General features: G+C 45.4%; 1 protein-coding gene across 1 annotated transcript in view; it reads right to left on the minus strand.

Annotated features, from left to right (window-relative positions):
- Nucleotides 1–18,439, minus strand: part of LOC118207173 (caM kinase-like vesicle-associated protein) — a 24,224-nt gene extending 5,785 nt beyond the window's left edge. Inside the window, exons 1-8 of the mRNA XM_035380494.1 lie at nt 18,096–18,439; nt 6,971–7,077; nt 5,408–5,539; nt 3,555–3,629; nt 2,639–2,777; nt 1,811–1,931; nt 856–931; nt 477–613 (exon numbers count right to left, since the gene is read on the minus strand). Coding sequence (XP_035236385.1) covers nt 477–613; nt 856–931; nt 1,811–1,931; nt 2,639–2,777; nt 3,555–3,629; nt 5,408–5,539; nt 6,971–7,065 — 775 coding nt within the window. The 5' untranslated portion in view covers nt 7,066–7,077; nt 18,096–18,439. The remainder of the gene's footprint in view (nt 1–476; nt 614–855; nt 932–1,810; nt 1,932–2,638; nt 2,778–3,554; nt 3,630–5,407; nt 5,540–6,970; nt 7,078–18,095) is intronic.
- Between the last annotated feature and the right edge of the window lie 320 nt (nt 18,440–18,759).

Here is an 18,759-nt window from a genome sequence, read left to right on the forward strand (position 1 = left end):
CCTCTGGTCTGATTACACCCCTCCTCTGGTCTGATTACGCCCCTCCTCTGGTCTGATTACGCCCCTCCTCTGGTGTGATTACACCCCTCCTCTAGTGTGATTACACCCCTCCTCTAGTGTGATTACACCCCTCCTCTGGTGTGATTACACCCCTCCTCTGGTGTGATTACACCCCTCCTCTAGTGTGATTACACCCCTCCTCTAGTGCGATTACACCCCTCCTCTAGTGTGATTATACCCCTCCTCTAGTGTGATTACGCCCCTCCTCTAGTGTGATTACGCCCCTCCTCTAGTGTGATTACACCCCTCCTCTAGTGTGATTACACCCCTCCTCCAGTGTGAGTACACCCCTCCTCTAGTGTGATTACACCCCTCCTCTAGTGTGATTACACCCCTCCCCTGTGATAATGCCCCTCCTCCAGTGCGATTACGCTGTTTTCCCCACAGGCACCTGCGCGTGGCCCTTTCTGGGTTACCTGCAGTGGAGATGCCGTCCCAGTAGGGGGAGTCGAACTCAAACTCGCCGGCGGCAATGCGGCAGAAGAGCACCCGGTTGCGCAGGTCCGTGTTCTCTTCCTCTGCCTCATCGAAGAACGGCGGGTTTCCGGACAGACTGACGGACAAGGGAAAGGAGAGAGCGCCGGTAAAGCCAAAGAATGAAGGGAAGAGTAATGCATATGTACATGCATATATGCTTACTTCTCCTATCCACACCAAGCCAAAAACAGGGAATACAGCTCTTGATGTAAAAAAAATCAGGCCAAATCCAATGTAAGAAATGGGACACATTCACACATTGGCAGACAGTCAGACAGGAGACACGTTTTCACAGCGCTGTACAGGCTGGCTGCTTACAGTATGTACATGATAACTCCCACAGCCCAGCAGTCTACCGGCCGTCCGTACCGATGACGAGTCACTACCTCCGGAGCTCAGAGAGGAGAGAGGGACATTCCGTCACACAGAGGTTATAATACAGAGGATGTCTTATGTGCATACGGGACAGAGGTTATAATACAGAGGATGTCTTATGTACACACAGCACAGAGGTTATAATACAGAGGATGTCTTATGTACACACAGGACAGAGGTTATAATACAGAGAATGTCTTATGTGCATATAGGACAGAGGTCATAATACAGAGGATGTCTTATGTGCATACAGGACAGAGGTCATAATACAGAGGATGTCTTATGTGCATACAGGACAGAGGTTATAATACAGAGGATGTCTTATGTGCATATAGAACAGAGGTCATAATACAGAGAATGTCTTATGTGCATATAGGACAGAGGTCATAATACAGAGGATGTCTTATGTGCATATAGGACAGAGGTTATAATACAGAGGATGTCTTATGTGCATACAGGACAGAGGTCATAATACAGAAGATGTCTTATGTGCATAGATGATATCAGACAAGAGAATGCCACATAATCAGATAATACAAGTTAAAAAAGACAGGGGGAGGCTGGCAATGACAAAGACCAAAAGGAGGTCATGAATAAGAGAAAGAAGGTCACTAATTACAGAAATGGAGGTCATTAATTACAGAAAGGGAGGTCATTAATGATAGAAAGGGAGGTCATTAATGATAGAAAGGAGGACATGAATTACTGAAAGGAGGTGATTAATGATAAAAAGGAGGTGATTAATGATAGAAAGAGAGGTCATTAATGATAGAAAGGAGGTCATTAATGGCAGCTACAGGGAGGAAGTTTGTTAGTGACACAGGGAGTTCATTAACAACAGAAGAAAGAGACTTCATTAAATCAGAGCTGTGATATATGAGAAAAGAGAAGCAGATACCCAGGTACTCAGGTGTGCCACAGGGCTCAGTGATGGAGCCGTTCTCAAACGTGGACAGGTAGAAGTCACGCAGAACCACTTTACTCTGGTTATTCTCGGTGTAGTACATCAGATTCTCCAGCTGGGGGCAGTAATAAGCAGGGTAAATGCACTAAAGGCTAGAACAGCCTGGAAACAAATCCAATGATATTTCCAAGGAATTCCAGTGACCAAATGCAGGCATGTGCAAATAATGTACTGTAGTCTAACTATACTACAGATGTATACAGAAATCATATGTTTTCCCAATATATAAACAAGAGAGAATAGAAAGATAATTTCTTTTTTGTGCTGTCTATATCCATAGAGGCTTGCAGGCATAATTATGCCAATTATAACAGAAAGAGATTAACTACAACCTACAAAAACAACCAAAAAATAGTTTTGTTAATGTTTGAGGTCATTAAAGCGCAGATAATAGCAGACCTCTGGTGTCTGTGTGCATACGCACAACTGGTTCACAGAAGAAAGCTATACAGTGAAATGTTCAGTGTTAATAAAACTCTAGCGGTGTTAATTCAACACTATCAGATAACATTTGGTCCCCATTGGGTCCGAATGTTATCCATTGGAACCAAATATTATTTGTTAGAGTTGAATTAACATTAATGAATTAATCAGTCATTTCACTGTGTAGGTGAACGGATTATGCTTGAACCACACACACAGAAACACAAACAAACTCCCCCCCAATCCCTACAGAAAGCAGCGCCTCACACCTTTAGGTTCCTGTGGACGATGTTGTCTCACTAATCCCCCCCAATCCCTACAGTAAGCAGAGACTCACACCTTTAGGTTCCTGTGGACGATGTTGAGGGAGTGCAGGTAGGACACGGCCTCCAGCACCTGGCGGACGACGTTTGCAGCGTCTCTCTCTGTGTAGCTGCCCTGATCCAGGATCCAGTCAAACAGATCCCCTCCTGTGGCTCTGAGAGGCACAGCGATCCACACCAACACATAAACACACACACACACACACACACACGCACGCGCACACACACACGCACACACACACACACACACACAGACACACAGACACACAGACACACACATAAACACACACGCACACACACAGACACACAGACACACACACGCACACACACACACACACACACACGCACGCACGCACATACATGCACACACATAAACACACACGCACACACACACACACACGCACATGCACACACACACAAATACACACGTAGAACAAAACCGCACAAAACACACAAATGCATGCACACAAACACATGCAACACATGCATGCACCAACATAAAACACACACATATCCTTCCATAAATATATGTAAATTACTATTATATCACTATTATATTTGTTGATTTATTACACAATAACGACAACAGTGATGATAATTAAAATGATACTTGTTGTTATTGTGTAATAAGAATATTACAATATAAAAGAAAGGAGTCTTAATTATTATCATTATCAGCAGCTCTTCAGACACAGATGTGCAATCACTATACACAGTTCAACTGGATTTTATATCTCTATCCCAAGACTGACTGGGAAGAGTAAGCATTGACTGTTCTTATGTTCAATCCTACTGCCATTATTGCCTTAACAAAAGGTAATTAGTTTAACAGATAACAGATTCTGCCACCAAAACAGCTTTTCCTTGTGATTCTGACACCATATCCTCTTGAGGAGACTTTCTCTGTTCCAACGCAGAGTCCGAAGACTCACATCTCCTGGATGATGAAGTATTCCTTCCTGGTTTCGTAGGTGTCTATCAGCTGCAAGATGTTGGGGTGGCTGACCCTGAAAGAGGAACAGCCGAAAGCCAATTCACACTAACAAAACCGATAAACACCATTAACAATCAATACTAGTAGTGGGGCAGACAGGAGTAAACATGTCCAGTGTTACTTCAACTCTAACAGAGTACATATGAGCCCAATAGGGACCAGAGTAGGACCATAGGTACTCTATAAGTGTTGATTTAACATTGAACATTTTGCAGTGCGGAGCATAATGCTCTCTCATGCACTTTCACCACAATTAACACTGAATAGGCTGAACACTCTCAGTGTGAATAAGGACCCCGCTCTTACAGACTGAACACTCTCACTGTGAATCAGGACCCTGCTCTTACAGACTGAACACTCTCACTGTGAATAAGGACCCCGCTCTTACAGACTGAATACTCTCACAGTGAATAAGGACCCCGCTCTTACAGACTGAACACTCTCACAGTGAATCAGGACCCCGCTCTTACAGACTGAACACTCTCACTGTGAATAAGGACCCCGCTCTTACAGACTGAACACTCTCACAGTGAATAAGGACTCCGCTCTTACAGACTGAACACTCTCACTGTGAATAAGGACCCCGCTCTTACAGACTGAACACTCTCACTGTGAATAAGGACCCCGCTCTTACAGACTGAACACTCTCACTGTGAATAAGGACCCCGCTCTTACAGACTGAACACTCTCACTGTGAATAAGGACCCCACTCTTACAGACTGAACACTCTCACAGTGAATAAGGACCCCGCTCTTACAGACTGAACACTCTCACTGTGAATAAGGAGCCCGCTCTTACAGACTGAACACTCTCAGTGTGAATAAGGACCCCGCTCTTACAGACTGAACACTCTCACAGTGAATAAGGACCCCACTCTTACGGACTGAAGACTCTCACAGTGAATAAGGACCCCGCTCTTACAGACTGAACACTCTCACAGTGAATAAGGACCCCGCTCTTACATACTGAACACTCTCACTGTGAATAAGGACCCTGCTCTTACAGACTGAACACTCTCACAGTGAATCAGGACCCCGCTCTTACAGACTGAACACTCTCACAGTGAATCAGGACCCCGCTCTTACAGACTGAACACTCTCACAGTGAATCAGGACCCCGCTCTTACAGACTGAACACTCTCACAGTGAATAAGGACCCCGCTCTTACGGACTGAACACTCTCACTGTGAATAAGGAGCCCGCTCTTACAGACTGAACACTCTCACTGTGAATCAGGACCCCGCTCTTACAGACTGAACACTCTCACTGTGAACCAGGACCCCGCTCTTACAGACTGAACACTCTCACTGTGAACCAGGACCCCGCTCTTACAGACTGAACACTCTCACAGTGAATCAGGACCCCGCTCTTACAGACTGAACACTCTCACAGTGAATACAGACTGAACACTCTCACAGTGAATACAGACTGAACACTCACAGTGAATCAGGACCCTGCTCTTACAGACTTAACACTCTCACTGTGAATAAGGACCCCGCTCTTACAGACTGAACACTCTCACAGTGAATCAGGACCCCGCTCTTACAGACTGAACACTCTCAGTGTGAATAAGGACCCTGCTCTTACAGACTGAACACTCTCACAGTGAATCAGGACCCCGCTCTTACAGACTGAACACTCTCAGTGTGAATAAGGACCCTGCTCTTACAGACTGAACACTCTCACAGTGAATCAGGACCCCGCTCTTACAGACTGAACACTCTCACTGTGAATCAGGACCCTGCTCTTACAGACTGAACACTCTCACTGTGAATAAGGACCCTGCTCTTACATCCTCAGGATCATAATCTCGTTCTTCGCGGCGCGACGCACTTTCCTGCCGTCTTTCTTCAGAAACTTCTTGCAGATGAAGACCTGGCCCGTCTGCCGCTCCCGAGCCAGGCACAGCTCACAGAACTCCTTCCTGCAGAGACAGAAACCCGTAATGAAAACACGCAGAGAAACCTCACAGACAGCAAACTGAGGGACTTGCAGAGAAACCGCACAGACAGCAAACTGAGGGACTTGCAGAGAAACCGCACAGACAGCAAACTGAGGGACATGCAGAGAAACCTCACAGACAGCAAACTGAGGGACATGCAGAGAAACCTCACAGACAGCAAACTGAGGGACATGCAGCACAGACAGCAAACCGAGGGACATGCAACACAGACAGCAAACCGAGCGATGCAGCACAGACAGTAAACTGAGGGATATGCAGCACAGACAGCAAACTGAGGGACTTGCAGCACAGACAGCAAACTGAGGGACACGAAGCACAGACAGTAAACTGAGGGATATGCAGCACAGACAGCAAACTGAGGGACTTGCAGCACAGACAGCAAACTGAGGGACTTGCAGCACAGACAGCAAACCGAGGGACACGAAGCACAGACAGTAAACTGAGGGACACGCAGCACAGACAGCAAACTGAGGGACACGCAGTACAGACAGCAAACTGAGGGACACGCAGTACAGACAGCAAACTGAGGGACACGCAGTACAGACAGCAAACTGAGGGACACGCAGCACAGACAGCAAACTGAGGGACACGCAGCACAGACAGCAAACTGCAGGACATGCAGCACAGACACAGTGTACAGAGCCACAGCACAGACACACTGTACAGAGCCCCAGCACAGACACACTGTACAGAGCCCCAGCACAGGCACACCGTACAGAGCCAAGGCACAGGCACACTGTACAGAGCCAAGGCACAGGCACACTGTATAGAGCAGAGGCACAGGTACACTGTACAGACCCAAGGCACAGGCACACTGTACAGAGCCAAGGCACAGACACACTACACAGGGCTGAAGCACAGACGCACTGTACAGAGCCAAGGCACAGACACACTACACAGAGCTGAAGCACAGGCACACTGTACAGAGCCAAGGCACAAACACACTGTATAGAGCAGAGGCACAGACGCACTGTACAGAGCCAAGGCACAGACACACTACACAGAGCTGAAGCACAGACACACTGCACAGAGCCACAGCACAGACACACTGTACAGAGCTGAAGCACAGACAGCTCAGCGTAAAAGCAGTGCTTCCAGGTGTCACACAGTCATTTTGTCTAAAGTTTTCAACCAATCAGTGTGACAGAAAAGGAATAACAGAGGAAACCAGGAAGGGGGTAAATACTTTTTCAGGGCACTGAATGCTTGCGTATGCATATATCTCCACACCACTGTTGTATCAATATAAACTGCACTACTGGCACACAGATTTAGTAAAAAGCAGCGATGCTTCCAGTAACATTTAACGTTTTCCTGTAAGAGAAACTAGAGACTGCCCTCCGGAGAGATGGAGTTGCAGCCGGAGGCTGTAATTGGCTGGCAGCTACTCACGCCTTGAGAATCTGCCCAAACTCATATTTGTCGGTGATGTCAGGCAGGTTACTCGACCTCCCGCCGTCCCGCGGGACAAGGCACCCGAACGGCATGACGGGTCACACCTGCCGAAAACACAGACCCCATTGCCAAATTAACGAGCGTTCCGGAGGGGGACAGGCACTGGCATTCTGCCGGGAGAGGTCAGCAGGTCAGCAGCGTAGCACAGAATCAAACATCAATTTACCAAAAACCCTGGAACCCGAAGAAGGTTGGGTGAGGCCCCAATGCGTAGGTCCAGCACGTTTAGCTTCACCACTAAGAGTGCCTTGGGCTCCCACTTGTTTGCCATCTTTACTTTCTCACAATTTCACAAACTAAACCCTTTTTAACACACCAATTTAACACTGTACATGCGTAACAAACGTTGAGATGTAGTTTGACATAAATTCCAACACATATGGTAATTGGAATGAAGACAAACAACAGAACACGCACTCTGAAATATTTCTCTGACACATTTCCACAGTTATACAACAAATCATAAATCATCCTCACTTCACAGTTAAAGAGCCAGTGCAAACTGGTCACCACACATTACTGAGGACACCAGGACAGCAAAGAGAAGAATCAAATATGTCCAGAAAGCCATATAAAGAGCAAGCCCAGCTCCAAATACCAACACGGCTCACGTTCAACTAGAAAACATTTCGGCAGCTATTCGGCAGAGAGCCAAGAAGTAATCGGCATTTTAATTATGATAATAAGACATAGCCATAAACTAAAAGTCAATTTTAATCAAAATAATACTAAGTGACCCGAAACAAAAGCTCAATCATAATTATGATAATGAAAGTAACAATGGCCATATGGGTCTGAAAAAAAGAGGAAACATCAGAAAAACAGGACAGCATGTAGAAAAGGGAGGGGATTGGGGTGAACTCTGCCCGTGTAATCTCTGCTGCCTGTAATCTCTAACTGTAATCCCCCGATAGAGGAACCTGGGGAGGGAGAGAGAGAGAGAGAGAGAGGGAGAGAGAGAGAGAGAGAGGGGTGCTTATCATGTCTACTTAGACATTATTGTTTGTTTCTTACTACATATCCCATTGTTTTTGCAAAAATAAATACTCATTTGAAAAATTAAAATTAAAAAAATAATAATAATAGGGAAATACTAAACAACACCAAGTGACATGGGACATTTTTAAAAATACAATTTGTATACCAATGTTTGTGTAATAATGTGCAATGTGCCAACTTCCAAAGCGGTACAGGCAGTATACTTCTGAACATGGAAATTCAGTCTCAGAGAGTCAGACTGAATTAGGCTTGTCCCAGCATTGGCGAAAGTACCCTCATCCCTAAACACGTCAAATGAAACCCAAAACCTCCCACACACTTCCTTATGAAAAAGTAGCAAAGGAGAAACTGGTGACCAAAGGCCAGGATTAGTCACACGGGGTCACTGGTATGAGGACTCAAGAACCGAAAATCAGACCTGTCCAATCACTGCACGGTGACATAATGGGCTAACGGCTCAGGTGGAATAGCCTAAAGACTGATGACTCATTACGGACACAGGTGTAAACTTCCTTTTCTGTGTCAATAATTGGGGTGCACTGGCACCCACAGAACAGGCCCTACTGCAGAACCTGTCTCAGTACTGGAGCAGTACTGTCAGGACTGGTCCCTGTCAATAAAAGACAAGACAAAAATAATGAACTTCCAGGCATTTTCCACAAAGTCAGGACAAAAACTTTACTCTAGGTAACAAAGCCATAAAGTACTTATTTAACTACACTTATCCTATCCTGGCAGTAAGTGTGTTAGGCTGCTTTAGCGTGGCAGAGAACGGATCAAAAAGAAAGGAGCACAATACGATACCAAAAAAGAATTTTTTAAATAAATGCAGCACTTGCAATCTGGTCTGAACTCTTTTGACTGGCTAATTGAGCCTCTCTGTTCTACATGGTAGTTAAGTTTGGAATCCATCCAATCAGTGTACAGTAACTATACTAATTACTACACTAATCATCAGGAATCCTTTGTCAAAATCAAGCCCTTAAAGCTATCAAGAGTTTATTACCATCTGAACCCTGAAAAGTACCCAACAAACCAAAGTGTATGCCACCCACCGCTGAATATAAAGATAGTGTGATCATATATAAATGTAGTTCCCCACCCTATGACACCCCTGGGAGGCAGATGCGGAAATTCTGGCTTTCACCATGGTGTCTTATTTCCCCGAAGGCCACCGAGAGAGAGAAGAGAAGAGAGAGCACATGCAACACTCACGAACAAACAAGTAACAAAATCTTCACCCTTCCACCTCACAGGTTCCGGGAGAAAAAATGATGAACTAAATCAAATAAGTCAAATCAAAGCAAACACAATTACCAGCTGACCAACGCCTCCGCTTTTCAGTCTCTCGCGAACAGACTCGCTTTTTCTCGAAGAGACTCGCTCTCTCTCTCGACGTGTGTGCTCCCAGTCTGTGGAGAGGAGCACACCTTTAAGCACCTGGGCTGATTCGCTAACACAACCCAGGTGTGCGTGCTCACTCCAGAAGACGTGGGAGAGACTACTCCAACTCTCCACCGGATCAAATGCCACACACACACACACACATATACAAACACACAAACAAACGCACATGTATAGAAATGTAACTACACACAGGAACATTTGGGGCCTCAGGCTCCCTGACCACGGGACTGACCCTCACGTTCTCCATTAGCTTTTTCTGGTCAACTAAGGCATAATTAAGTGCCTGTCCCCTTTCTCTTGTGACTCTGCAATAAACTCTCTGCTTGATCGATTAAAGCAGAGGGCAGGAACACCCCTTTTAGGAGGAAATTAGGAGGGGGAAGACAGAAAGAGGGGGGAGAGACAGACAGAGGAGGAGAGACACAGAGAGAGGAGGAGAGACACAGAGAGAGGGGGGAGAGACAGAGAGAGGGGGAGAGACACAGAGAGAGGGGGGAGAAACACAGAGAGAGGGGGGAGGGACAGAGAGAGGGGGAGAGACAGAGACTGGAAAAGGAAGTAACTCTGTGCAAGCTGCCCTCTGAGAGAGAGAATCGGGTCATGCTTTGCGCATGCGCTGGACCAGGCTGTGCCACGCTGGGCCAATATGTTCATGTTCCCCCCTCTCCTGGGGCACTACCTGCACACCCGGCCCAAATACGTCTCCGCAGCGTGGCGCTTCCGGGGCCGACAGCCTGCCGAGAACACGCGGTGACCCAGCTCACCGGACGCATCGGCCCCGAGAACCGCCGTCACTGCCACGCACACGCACCTTAAACTGCACGGCGCTAACAGTACATAACTCCAACAGTGCTCATTCAACTCTAATAGTGCTAATTCAACTCGTAACAGGGTTAATTCAATCTGAACAGTGGTAATTCAACTCGTAACAGTGTTCATTCAATCTGAACAGTGCTAATTCAACTCTAACAGTGTTAATTCAGCTCCAACAGTGTTCATTCAACTCCAACAGTGTTCATTCAACTCTAATAGTGTTCATTCAACTCCAACAGTGCTCATTCAACTCCAACAGTGTTCATTCAACTCCAACAGTGTTCATTCAACTCTAATAGTGTTCATTCAACTCCAACAGTGTTCATTCAACTCTAATAGTGCTAATTCAACTCGTAACAGGGTTAATTCAATCTGAACAGTGGTAATTCAACTCGTAACAGTGTTCATTCAATCTGAACAGTGCTAATTCAACTCTAACAGTGTTAATTCAGCTCCAACAGTGTTCACTCAACCTGAACAGTGCTAATTCAACTCTAAGTGTTAATTCAACCTGAACAGTGTTAATTCAGCTCTAACAGTGCTAATTCAACTCTAACAGTGTTGATTCAACCGGAACAGCGCTAATTCAACTCTAACAGGGTTAATTCAATCTGAACAGTGCTAATTCAACTCTAACAGTGTTCATTCAACTCTTAACAGATAACATTTGGTCCAACTCTGGAATGTGGGATTAAATGCGATCTGTTGAGAGTTGAATTAACACTGTTAGAGTTAGAATTCACACATTTTACTGTGTGCAGGCCTGTTTCATCAAAGAATCGCGGACGAGGTTGAGGCTGGGTCCCTATGGGACCAGCTGGGGCTCTAGTTCTCAAAAACTCTTTATATAATTTGATCCTATTTTTAGTGAACAAATTTGGAATACCTAATCATATTTTAGGCCTGTCCTTTCACAGGATGTCAGTTTAGAGTGCAGAATATTCTCCTACGGGGAGAATGCTGTGGTCTCCCGCTGTCTTTAACATCGGCTGAGCTGAGCAGCCTGAAGACTGCAGTTTACGTGCAGCTGGTGCAGACAGAGTGCAGACACTCTGCCGACCCAGTGTGGTGAGCCTGGGGAAACTCTGCAGATTGAAACCCTCTCTCAGTGGGCGGAGCTACAGACAACTGTGTACCTGCCTCTGTGGGACACCTGAACATTGACCATGTAAAAAAATGGACAAAGTGATAATGACCCCATTGCAAAAAGCTTTTTGAAGTCACGGAAGTACAGTTTTTGTGCCACCATGTTGAACAAATTGAAGCCAGAGAGCGCAGTAGGGAAAAGGGGGGGGGTGCCTTATATGGGCATGAAGTCCAGGCCGGATCCAGGCACAGTGTGATTGACAGTCTGGAGCCAGTACCAAGCATTGAGGTACCGCACACCCAAGTGATGCAAATTGTCTCCACAAAATATTGTCCAAGTGACACAATAACTTAGTAAATGGGGACATTAGATGAAGAAAAAACACCTACTGCAACTGCACGTTCTGGCAAGAAAAAATGATTGAATTCATATTTCGCCATATTGGCACCCTTGAATTACACTGAAACGAGTGGCTGAAAGACCCATACAGGGGCCAACCGCACTGGCGCTAGTGAGCAGACCAGGAAGTGAGCTTCACAAGCGAAGCGCAATCTTGGCAGCTTGATCATAGCTGCCGCTGGCATGGGCAGGACTCCAGACCACAGGACGCCTCACAAGAATGAGAGCAGGGCTGTCTCATCCAAAAGTACCCTGTGACCGTCCAGATCCTGTGTCCATCTACACCCTGCGTCTGTCCACACCACATGTCCATCCAGGTTTTTCTCCTACCTCACCCTGAATCGGGCATCGCACTGCAGGAAGTAGTGGTTGGGGATTAGAAAATTGGTGAGGTGGAAAATTTTCTCTTTAAACTGATTGTTGGTCTCAACCTGTTCTCATTCATCTTCCTTGATTAACAAACAATCTGACTCATCTATTGGCAAGTAACACACAGCTTTGTCACCTTGTGCTTAGGAGACTAAATGATTCAATTAAGAAAAGTCAATTTTAAGCATTACACTTAATGAAAGATACACCACCCTAACAAAACCTGCGCTTGAAGATTGTTTAACATCTGTGCATTTCTGATCTTTGCCATGAATATTCTCTGAGTATGAGTGCAGAGAAGGAAAAGGACTCGAATCACGTTGATAAAATGTGAACAATTTTGCATTGCAAATGAACAAAAGTGTATTGCTTTCTCAATGGCATAAACGCCTATAGCTGATGGTATTGAGAATTTTCTGAATGAACTGGTGTGTTAATAATCAAGGAAAATGACTGAAAACAGATCAAGACCAAAAAGTCAGTTTAAGGGGAAGCCCCTTCCCCTCCCCCCCCCCCCCCCAACGCAATTGTGAGCGTACACAGACACTTCTTGGACACACCTGGACACCCCAAGACTGGGACATCTGGGAAGCCTTGGATTCTGCCTCACAGCTTTTCTCTGTTCCTTCAAAGCCGTTTCTAACCACCATCGCCCATGTCTCTCTTCAAATATGATTTATAACCGACCGATCAATTAAGTGTTTCCTGTTGTTGTGTTTTCACACAGACTGACACGATTAGAAAAAATGGAACTTAATCAAATTGCAAAGTACATGTAAACAATTTGTGAAGAAAACATAACAAAGTGGATTTTGTATTCAAGGATGGCACTTCTATTGTTTCTGTGTCAGAGAGGGAACGTGTGTCTGTGTGCGAAGGTGTGAATGTGTCAATGTGAAAGTGAGAGAATGTGTATAAAAAAAACAAATGTGTGTCATGGAGAGGGAGAGAGAGTGAGAGGATGTGTTTGTGTATGTGTGTGTTTGCGAGAGAATGTGTGTGCGAGAGAGAGAGAGAGGGAGAGAGAGGGGGAAGAGAGAGAGAGAGAGAGAGTCCCAGGTTCTATTTTTGGTCTCTGACATACCACTTCTCACATCCACCTCTCTTTCCCTTTTCTCTTCCCTCCCACTCAGCCCTCCTGTCTGCATTCCCTTTCTTCCTTTCTTTCTGTCCGTCTGTCTGTCTGCCCGTCTGTCTGTCCTGCCTCTATTAAACGGTTGCTCACAGCGTTAGCGGCTGTAATGAGCTCCCGGAGGGTAAGGGAGCGACACGGGTCCACTCCGTCCGTCCTGCAGGCACATCATTAACTCAAAGAGCCCGTCTCCCAGACCCCTACTGACAACAACATCAATGCAGCCATTTCACCTCTTAAAAAGACACATGTTGGTAGAGAGATGGAGACAGAGAGTGAGAGAGAGAGATTGAGAGCGAGACAGACAGTTATTTATTCGCTGAATTATTTATGTTATGTCTCAAACTTATAGGCATTAATATTGCATTATCTTATTTCATTATTAATTAAGGTGCTCCAAGTGAAAGTCATTAAGGCAACGGTTACATGTTGAATACATCACATCTTAAATAACATCACTAAAAGTGCCGTCATTGCTGCACTGCGCTTTCGGTAAGTGAATTTATCTTTTGTACCCATTGGTAGTTTGTATGTTCTGCCAAAATGTAGGCTACCTATTGTACCTACCAAATGTCCTTCACAATGAACATAAATCTTTCTTCCTCTCAGCCTTCAGATTGTTTGTTGTCACATTTGCTACAGTGACACTATCTAACATATTCTAATAAAGTGTCATTTTTTACATTTCAGGCATTTAGCAGACGCTCTTACCCAGGGTTACACAGTTCACAATCCATTTAAACAGCTGAATATTTTGCAAAGTAATTCAGGCTGAATGCCTAGCTCAAGGGTACAGTGACAGTGTCGAACCTGGGTATCAAACCTGCAACCTATACAATTACTCAAACATCAGTGTACAAACCCAACACCTGCAACCTATACAACTACTCAAACATAAGATATACTTTATTGAACCCCGTGGGGTAATTTGTCCTCTGCATTTGACCCATCCTAGTTACTTAGGAGCAGTGGGCAGCTGCCTCTCTTGTGCTGCCTCTCCAGTTCTGAGGCCAGCGCCTTTGTCAAGGGCACCTGCAGCAGCGTACCTAACATGCATGTCTTTGAGTGTGGGTGAAACCCACACTCAAACCCAGAGTACCCACAGTAAACCCATGCGAACACGGGGAGAACATGCTAACTCCGCACAGAAAGGCCCCAAGCCGAGATTCGAACCCACGACTGTCTAACCACTGTGCTAACTACTATGCCACCGTGTCCACCCACAAAACATCAGTGTGTGAACCCAACAACTTAAATATCAGTGTGCGAACCCAACTACTCAAATATCAGTGTGTGAACCCAACTACTCAAACATTAGTGTGCGAACCCAACTACTCAAACATTAGTGTGAACCCAACAACTCAAATATCAGCATGTGAACCGAACTACTCAAATATCAGCGTGTGAACCAAACTACTCAAACATCAGTGTGTGAACCCAACTACTCAAACGTGTGCAAACCCAACTACTCAAACATCAGTGTGTGAACCCAACTACTCAAACGTGTGCAAACCCAACTACTCAAACATCAGTGTGCGAACCCAACTACTCAAACATCAGTGTGTGAACCCAACTCTTCCACCCAGCACGTTAACCCAGCCGTGTAAATGCCGTGGTGTGCAGGTGAGTGTGTGCGGACGGCAGTCCTGGTTGGGTTCGGTCCTGAAGGCTGAGGGAGCCGTTCAGTCACCGCACAGAGACGGACCTGCACGGGGGAGACAGGCTGCGATGTGCAGACCTCATCACGCCTATGGAAGGAGAGGATGCTCAGAGATGGGCCGTTCTGTCCCGGTAAAGGCGGCCGAGGGTCGGAGGTCAGGGGCGGGAATAAAGCGCTGAGCGGACGCGGTGTGCAGACGGCGGCCATCTCGCTGAGCACGACAGAACACGCCGCCTTCACTCTACGCTGACCCATCTGCACACCGCGCAGGAATTCATGTGTGTGTGCAGGAATACAGTGTGTGTGTGCGTTTATGTGTGCAGGTATACAGTGTGTGTGTTTATGTGTGCAGGTATACAGTGTGTGTGTGTGTGTGCAGGTATACAGTGTGTGTGTGTGTGTGTGTGCAGGTATACAGTGTGTGTGTGTGTCTGGATGTGGTTTAAGTGTCCTGTGTGTGGATGTGTGTCAAGTGTTCTGAGTATGTGTGGATGTATGTTGTGTTGTGTGTATGTGGGTTAAGTGTTGTGTGGATGTGTGTTAAGTGTTGTGTGTATGTGGGTTAAGTGTTGTGTGTATGAGTGGATGTGGGTTAAGTGCTGTGTGTATGTGGGTTAAGTGTTGTGTGTATGTGGGTTAAGTGTTGTGTGTGTGGGTTAAGTGTTGTGTGTATGTGGGTTAAGTGTTGTGTGTATGTGTGGATGTGTGTTAAGTGCTGTGTGTATGTGCGTTAAATGTTGCGTGTATGTGTGTTAAGTGTTGTGTGTATGTGGGTTAAGTGTTGTGTGGATGTGTGTTAAGTGTTGCGTGTATGTGTGTTAATGTTGTGTGTATGTGTTAAGTGTTGTGTGTATGTGGGTTAAGTGCTGTGTGTATGAGTGGATGTGTGTTAAGTGCTGTGTGTATGTGGGTTAAGTGTTGTGTGTATGAGTGGATGTATGTTAAGTGTTGTGTGTATGTATGGATGTGTGTTAAGTAGTGTGTATGTCTGGATGTGTGTTAAGTGTTGCGTGTATGTGTGTTAAGTGTTGCGTGTATGTGTGTTAAGTGTTGCGTGTATGTGTGTTAAGTGTTGTGTGTATGTGGGTTAATGTGTGTATGTGTGGATGTGGAAGCGTAGCGCCTCTGTGTCTTATCTTCTAAAGTTTTTGCCAGTATAACTGTCTGAGGCCATGTGTTTCATCTAACCATGATTTGCATGATAAATGTGCTTCATTTGCAGACACATGTAAATGGCTTAATCAAGCCATTGTCATAATCACAATACTGACAATAATCACATTATGGTGTGCATGTAAATGTGGTTGGTGACTGGAGCGTAAAAGCTAGAGCATGTAGGATCTGTAAAAGCCAGCGGTGTGTGTCCTTATTTACCTGTGAGCAGGTAAGAGAGGGATAACAGGCAGATTGTGTGTGTGTGTGATGTGTAAAGGGTGGTGTGTGTGTGAGGTGTGTAAAGGGTGGTGTGTGTGCGTGATGTGTGTAAAGGGTGGTGTTTGTGCATGATACAGTTCTGCCAACAAGAAGCGTGTCTACATAGACGGCTGTGAACGTAAGCCAATCACTCCAGAGACTATATACTAGTGTAGGTGATACAATCGCCAGTACACTCGTGCGACTACACCTGTTTAAGTGTAAACCTGTCTGACTACACCTGTTTAAGTGTAAACCTGTCTGACTACACCTGTTTAAGTGTAAACCTGTCTGACTACACCTGTTTAAGTGTAAACCTGTCTGACTACACCTGCTTAAGGGTAGACCTGTCCTGAGGGTGTGACTGAGCTCATACCCGTGTGTGTTCACCTGTCACACATGCTCTGTCATACGCTTCGAGGAGGCTTAAGACCACGCCTTGCGTTTCACCCTCTCCCATTCTCCCACTCATGCACCGCAGTCCAGTAAGCAGAAAGAAAATGAGAGCCATTAGCCTCTCCCTCGGTCCCTCGAGGGAAACGCCTGCTTGACCCTCTCTGACGCCGGATCATTACTACACCACGAGCGGGAGAGAGAAAGATGGACAGGAGAACAGAGGGAGGAAGGGAGGCAGAGCTGGCAATTACAGTCCAGATACTGCTCCACCCAACTCACCATTCAATATCACATTATTCATCTTGCGATCAATTTTATTGATCATTTGCAATCCAGGGTCACTTAATCTACATGTGGTGTTAATGAGTCCCCTGCAGGTTTCGATTTGGTTCAATATTAATGATCGGTAATTGATTACACCATATTTACATGAAATCCATCACACACACATACATGCACGAGTGAGCAAGCGCACACACACACACTCAATATTAATGATTAGTGATTGATTACACTATATTTTCACACACACACACACATCTGGGGGGGGGGGGGGGCATTGAGAGATGAGGAGACAGTGTGACCTCAGGCAGAAGGTGGTAAAATGGTTTTAGGTACCTATACATTTCATATGTTCCTTTGAACTGAACAGAGAAATACGGAGGGAGGGAACACACATTAAAACAGGTTCCATAATGTCTGAATCAAGGGATACATTATTAAATACTCAATACATTCATCTGTAGTCCTGCTGCCTGAGTTAGCAGGGAGAAGCCAAACACAGGAGTGGTACCTGAGCTCGCAGTCAGAGAAACAGAGAGCCAGGTGTGAAATATTCAGTGTAACTTTCACAGGTGTCTATCCTCAGAGCCAGAAACGTAATCAACGAGTTCTTTAATAGATCTGGAGGGGCACTCCTTCAAAACCATGCAGCATCCTTTCCTCACATACAGATTATCAGCATGCCGAAAGATCCCAGTTTCATAGTTACAGAACTCAGGATTAGACAATCAGACAGGCTGACAGACAGACATCAGCTTGATCCTTTTTGAACTGGATAGGCAGTAGTTATTTGGGGTAATACATACATCAATTTAAAAACAGAAAACATAAATGTGACATATTTCAGCTACTACATAAGACTTTTAAAAACGATAATGAATTTGGAACATTTAAAAAAAATAACATTAGTGCCATCACTCCAGCTACATTTTACTTACAAATTCAGTGTGGCCTTTCGTCGGGCAAAAAAAGTATTTCTTAAAAGCAACGTTAAAACACAACACCAAAAGCACGCAACCCGAAAAGAACGATATTTATTAGCACTACCAAAACTCCTACCGGGTCTCAGAAATACAGAGACGGACACAGCCTTGTTTTAACTCACCTAGAGGTCCGGTACTCCCTGAAATACACGGAGCGCTTAGAGCGGGAAGGAGTTCCTCAGAAAATCCATTAAATTCAAAACTTGTAATGGTCTGGAAATATTCCTTTCAGTTTAGATTGGACAGCGATGTGCTACATCGCAGGTCTGCTTATGAGCAGTAAGACGTTTGAGATAAACGTAATCCTACAACGTATCCTACTAAGCACCGCTGCGCGCGCGGAGACGTGATCACTGCTCCAGCCGCTCGAGCAAAGTGATTCTGCAGGACGGGATTGGCGCGGATTTAACGGCAACAGACATCATTTCATCATCTGTACAGGGCAGGGACGTGGATAACGCTTTCACCCACGGATGGAACACTGGCGCCTCAAACACATCCTAACAGTAAAACAAGTCTGCGCTTACTTGTTTCGCAAGCTTACTTGTGGGTAAATTATAACAGTGACAACACGGTACTATAATAAAGTGTGTATGTATTGACGTACGTGCATAACACAGTGTCTCTCAGCACACACACACACACAGTGCTTTTAAACAAATGTGCCACAAGTTTATTTTAGATTAAGTACGCATACATACATATTTTTCATCAGCCCTTGGATCGTAGCAACACCCTTCCGAAACGTGAATTTCACCTAGATGTGTAACTGAGTACTGACTGAAT

Source organism: Anguilla anguilla, chromosome 11, assembly GCF_013347855.1.
Source record: "Anguilla anguilla isolate fAngAng1 chromosome 11, fAngAng1.pri, whole genome shotgun sequence".
NCBI lineage: Eukaryota > Metazoa > Chordata > Actinopteri > Anguilliformes > Anguillidae > Anguilla > Anguilla anguilla.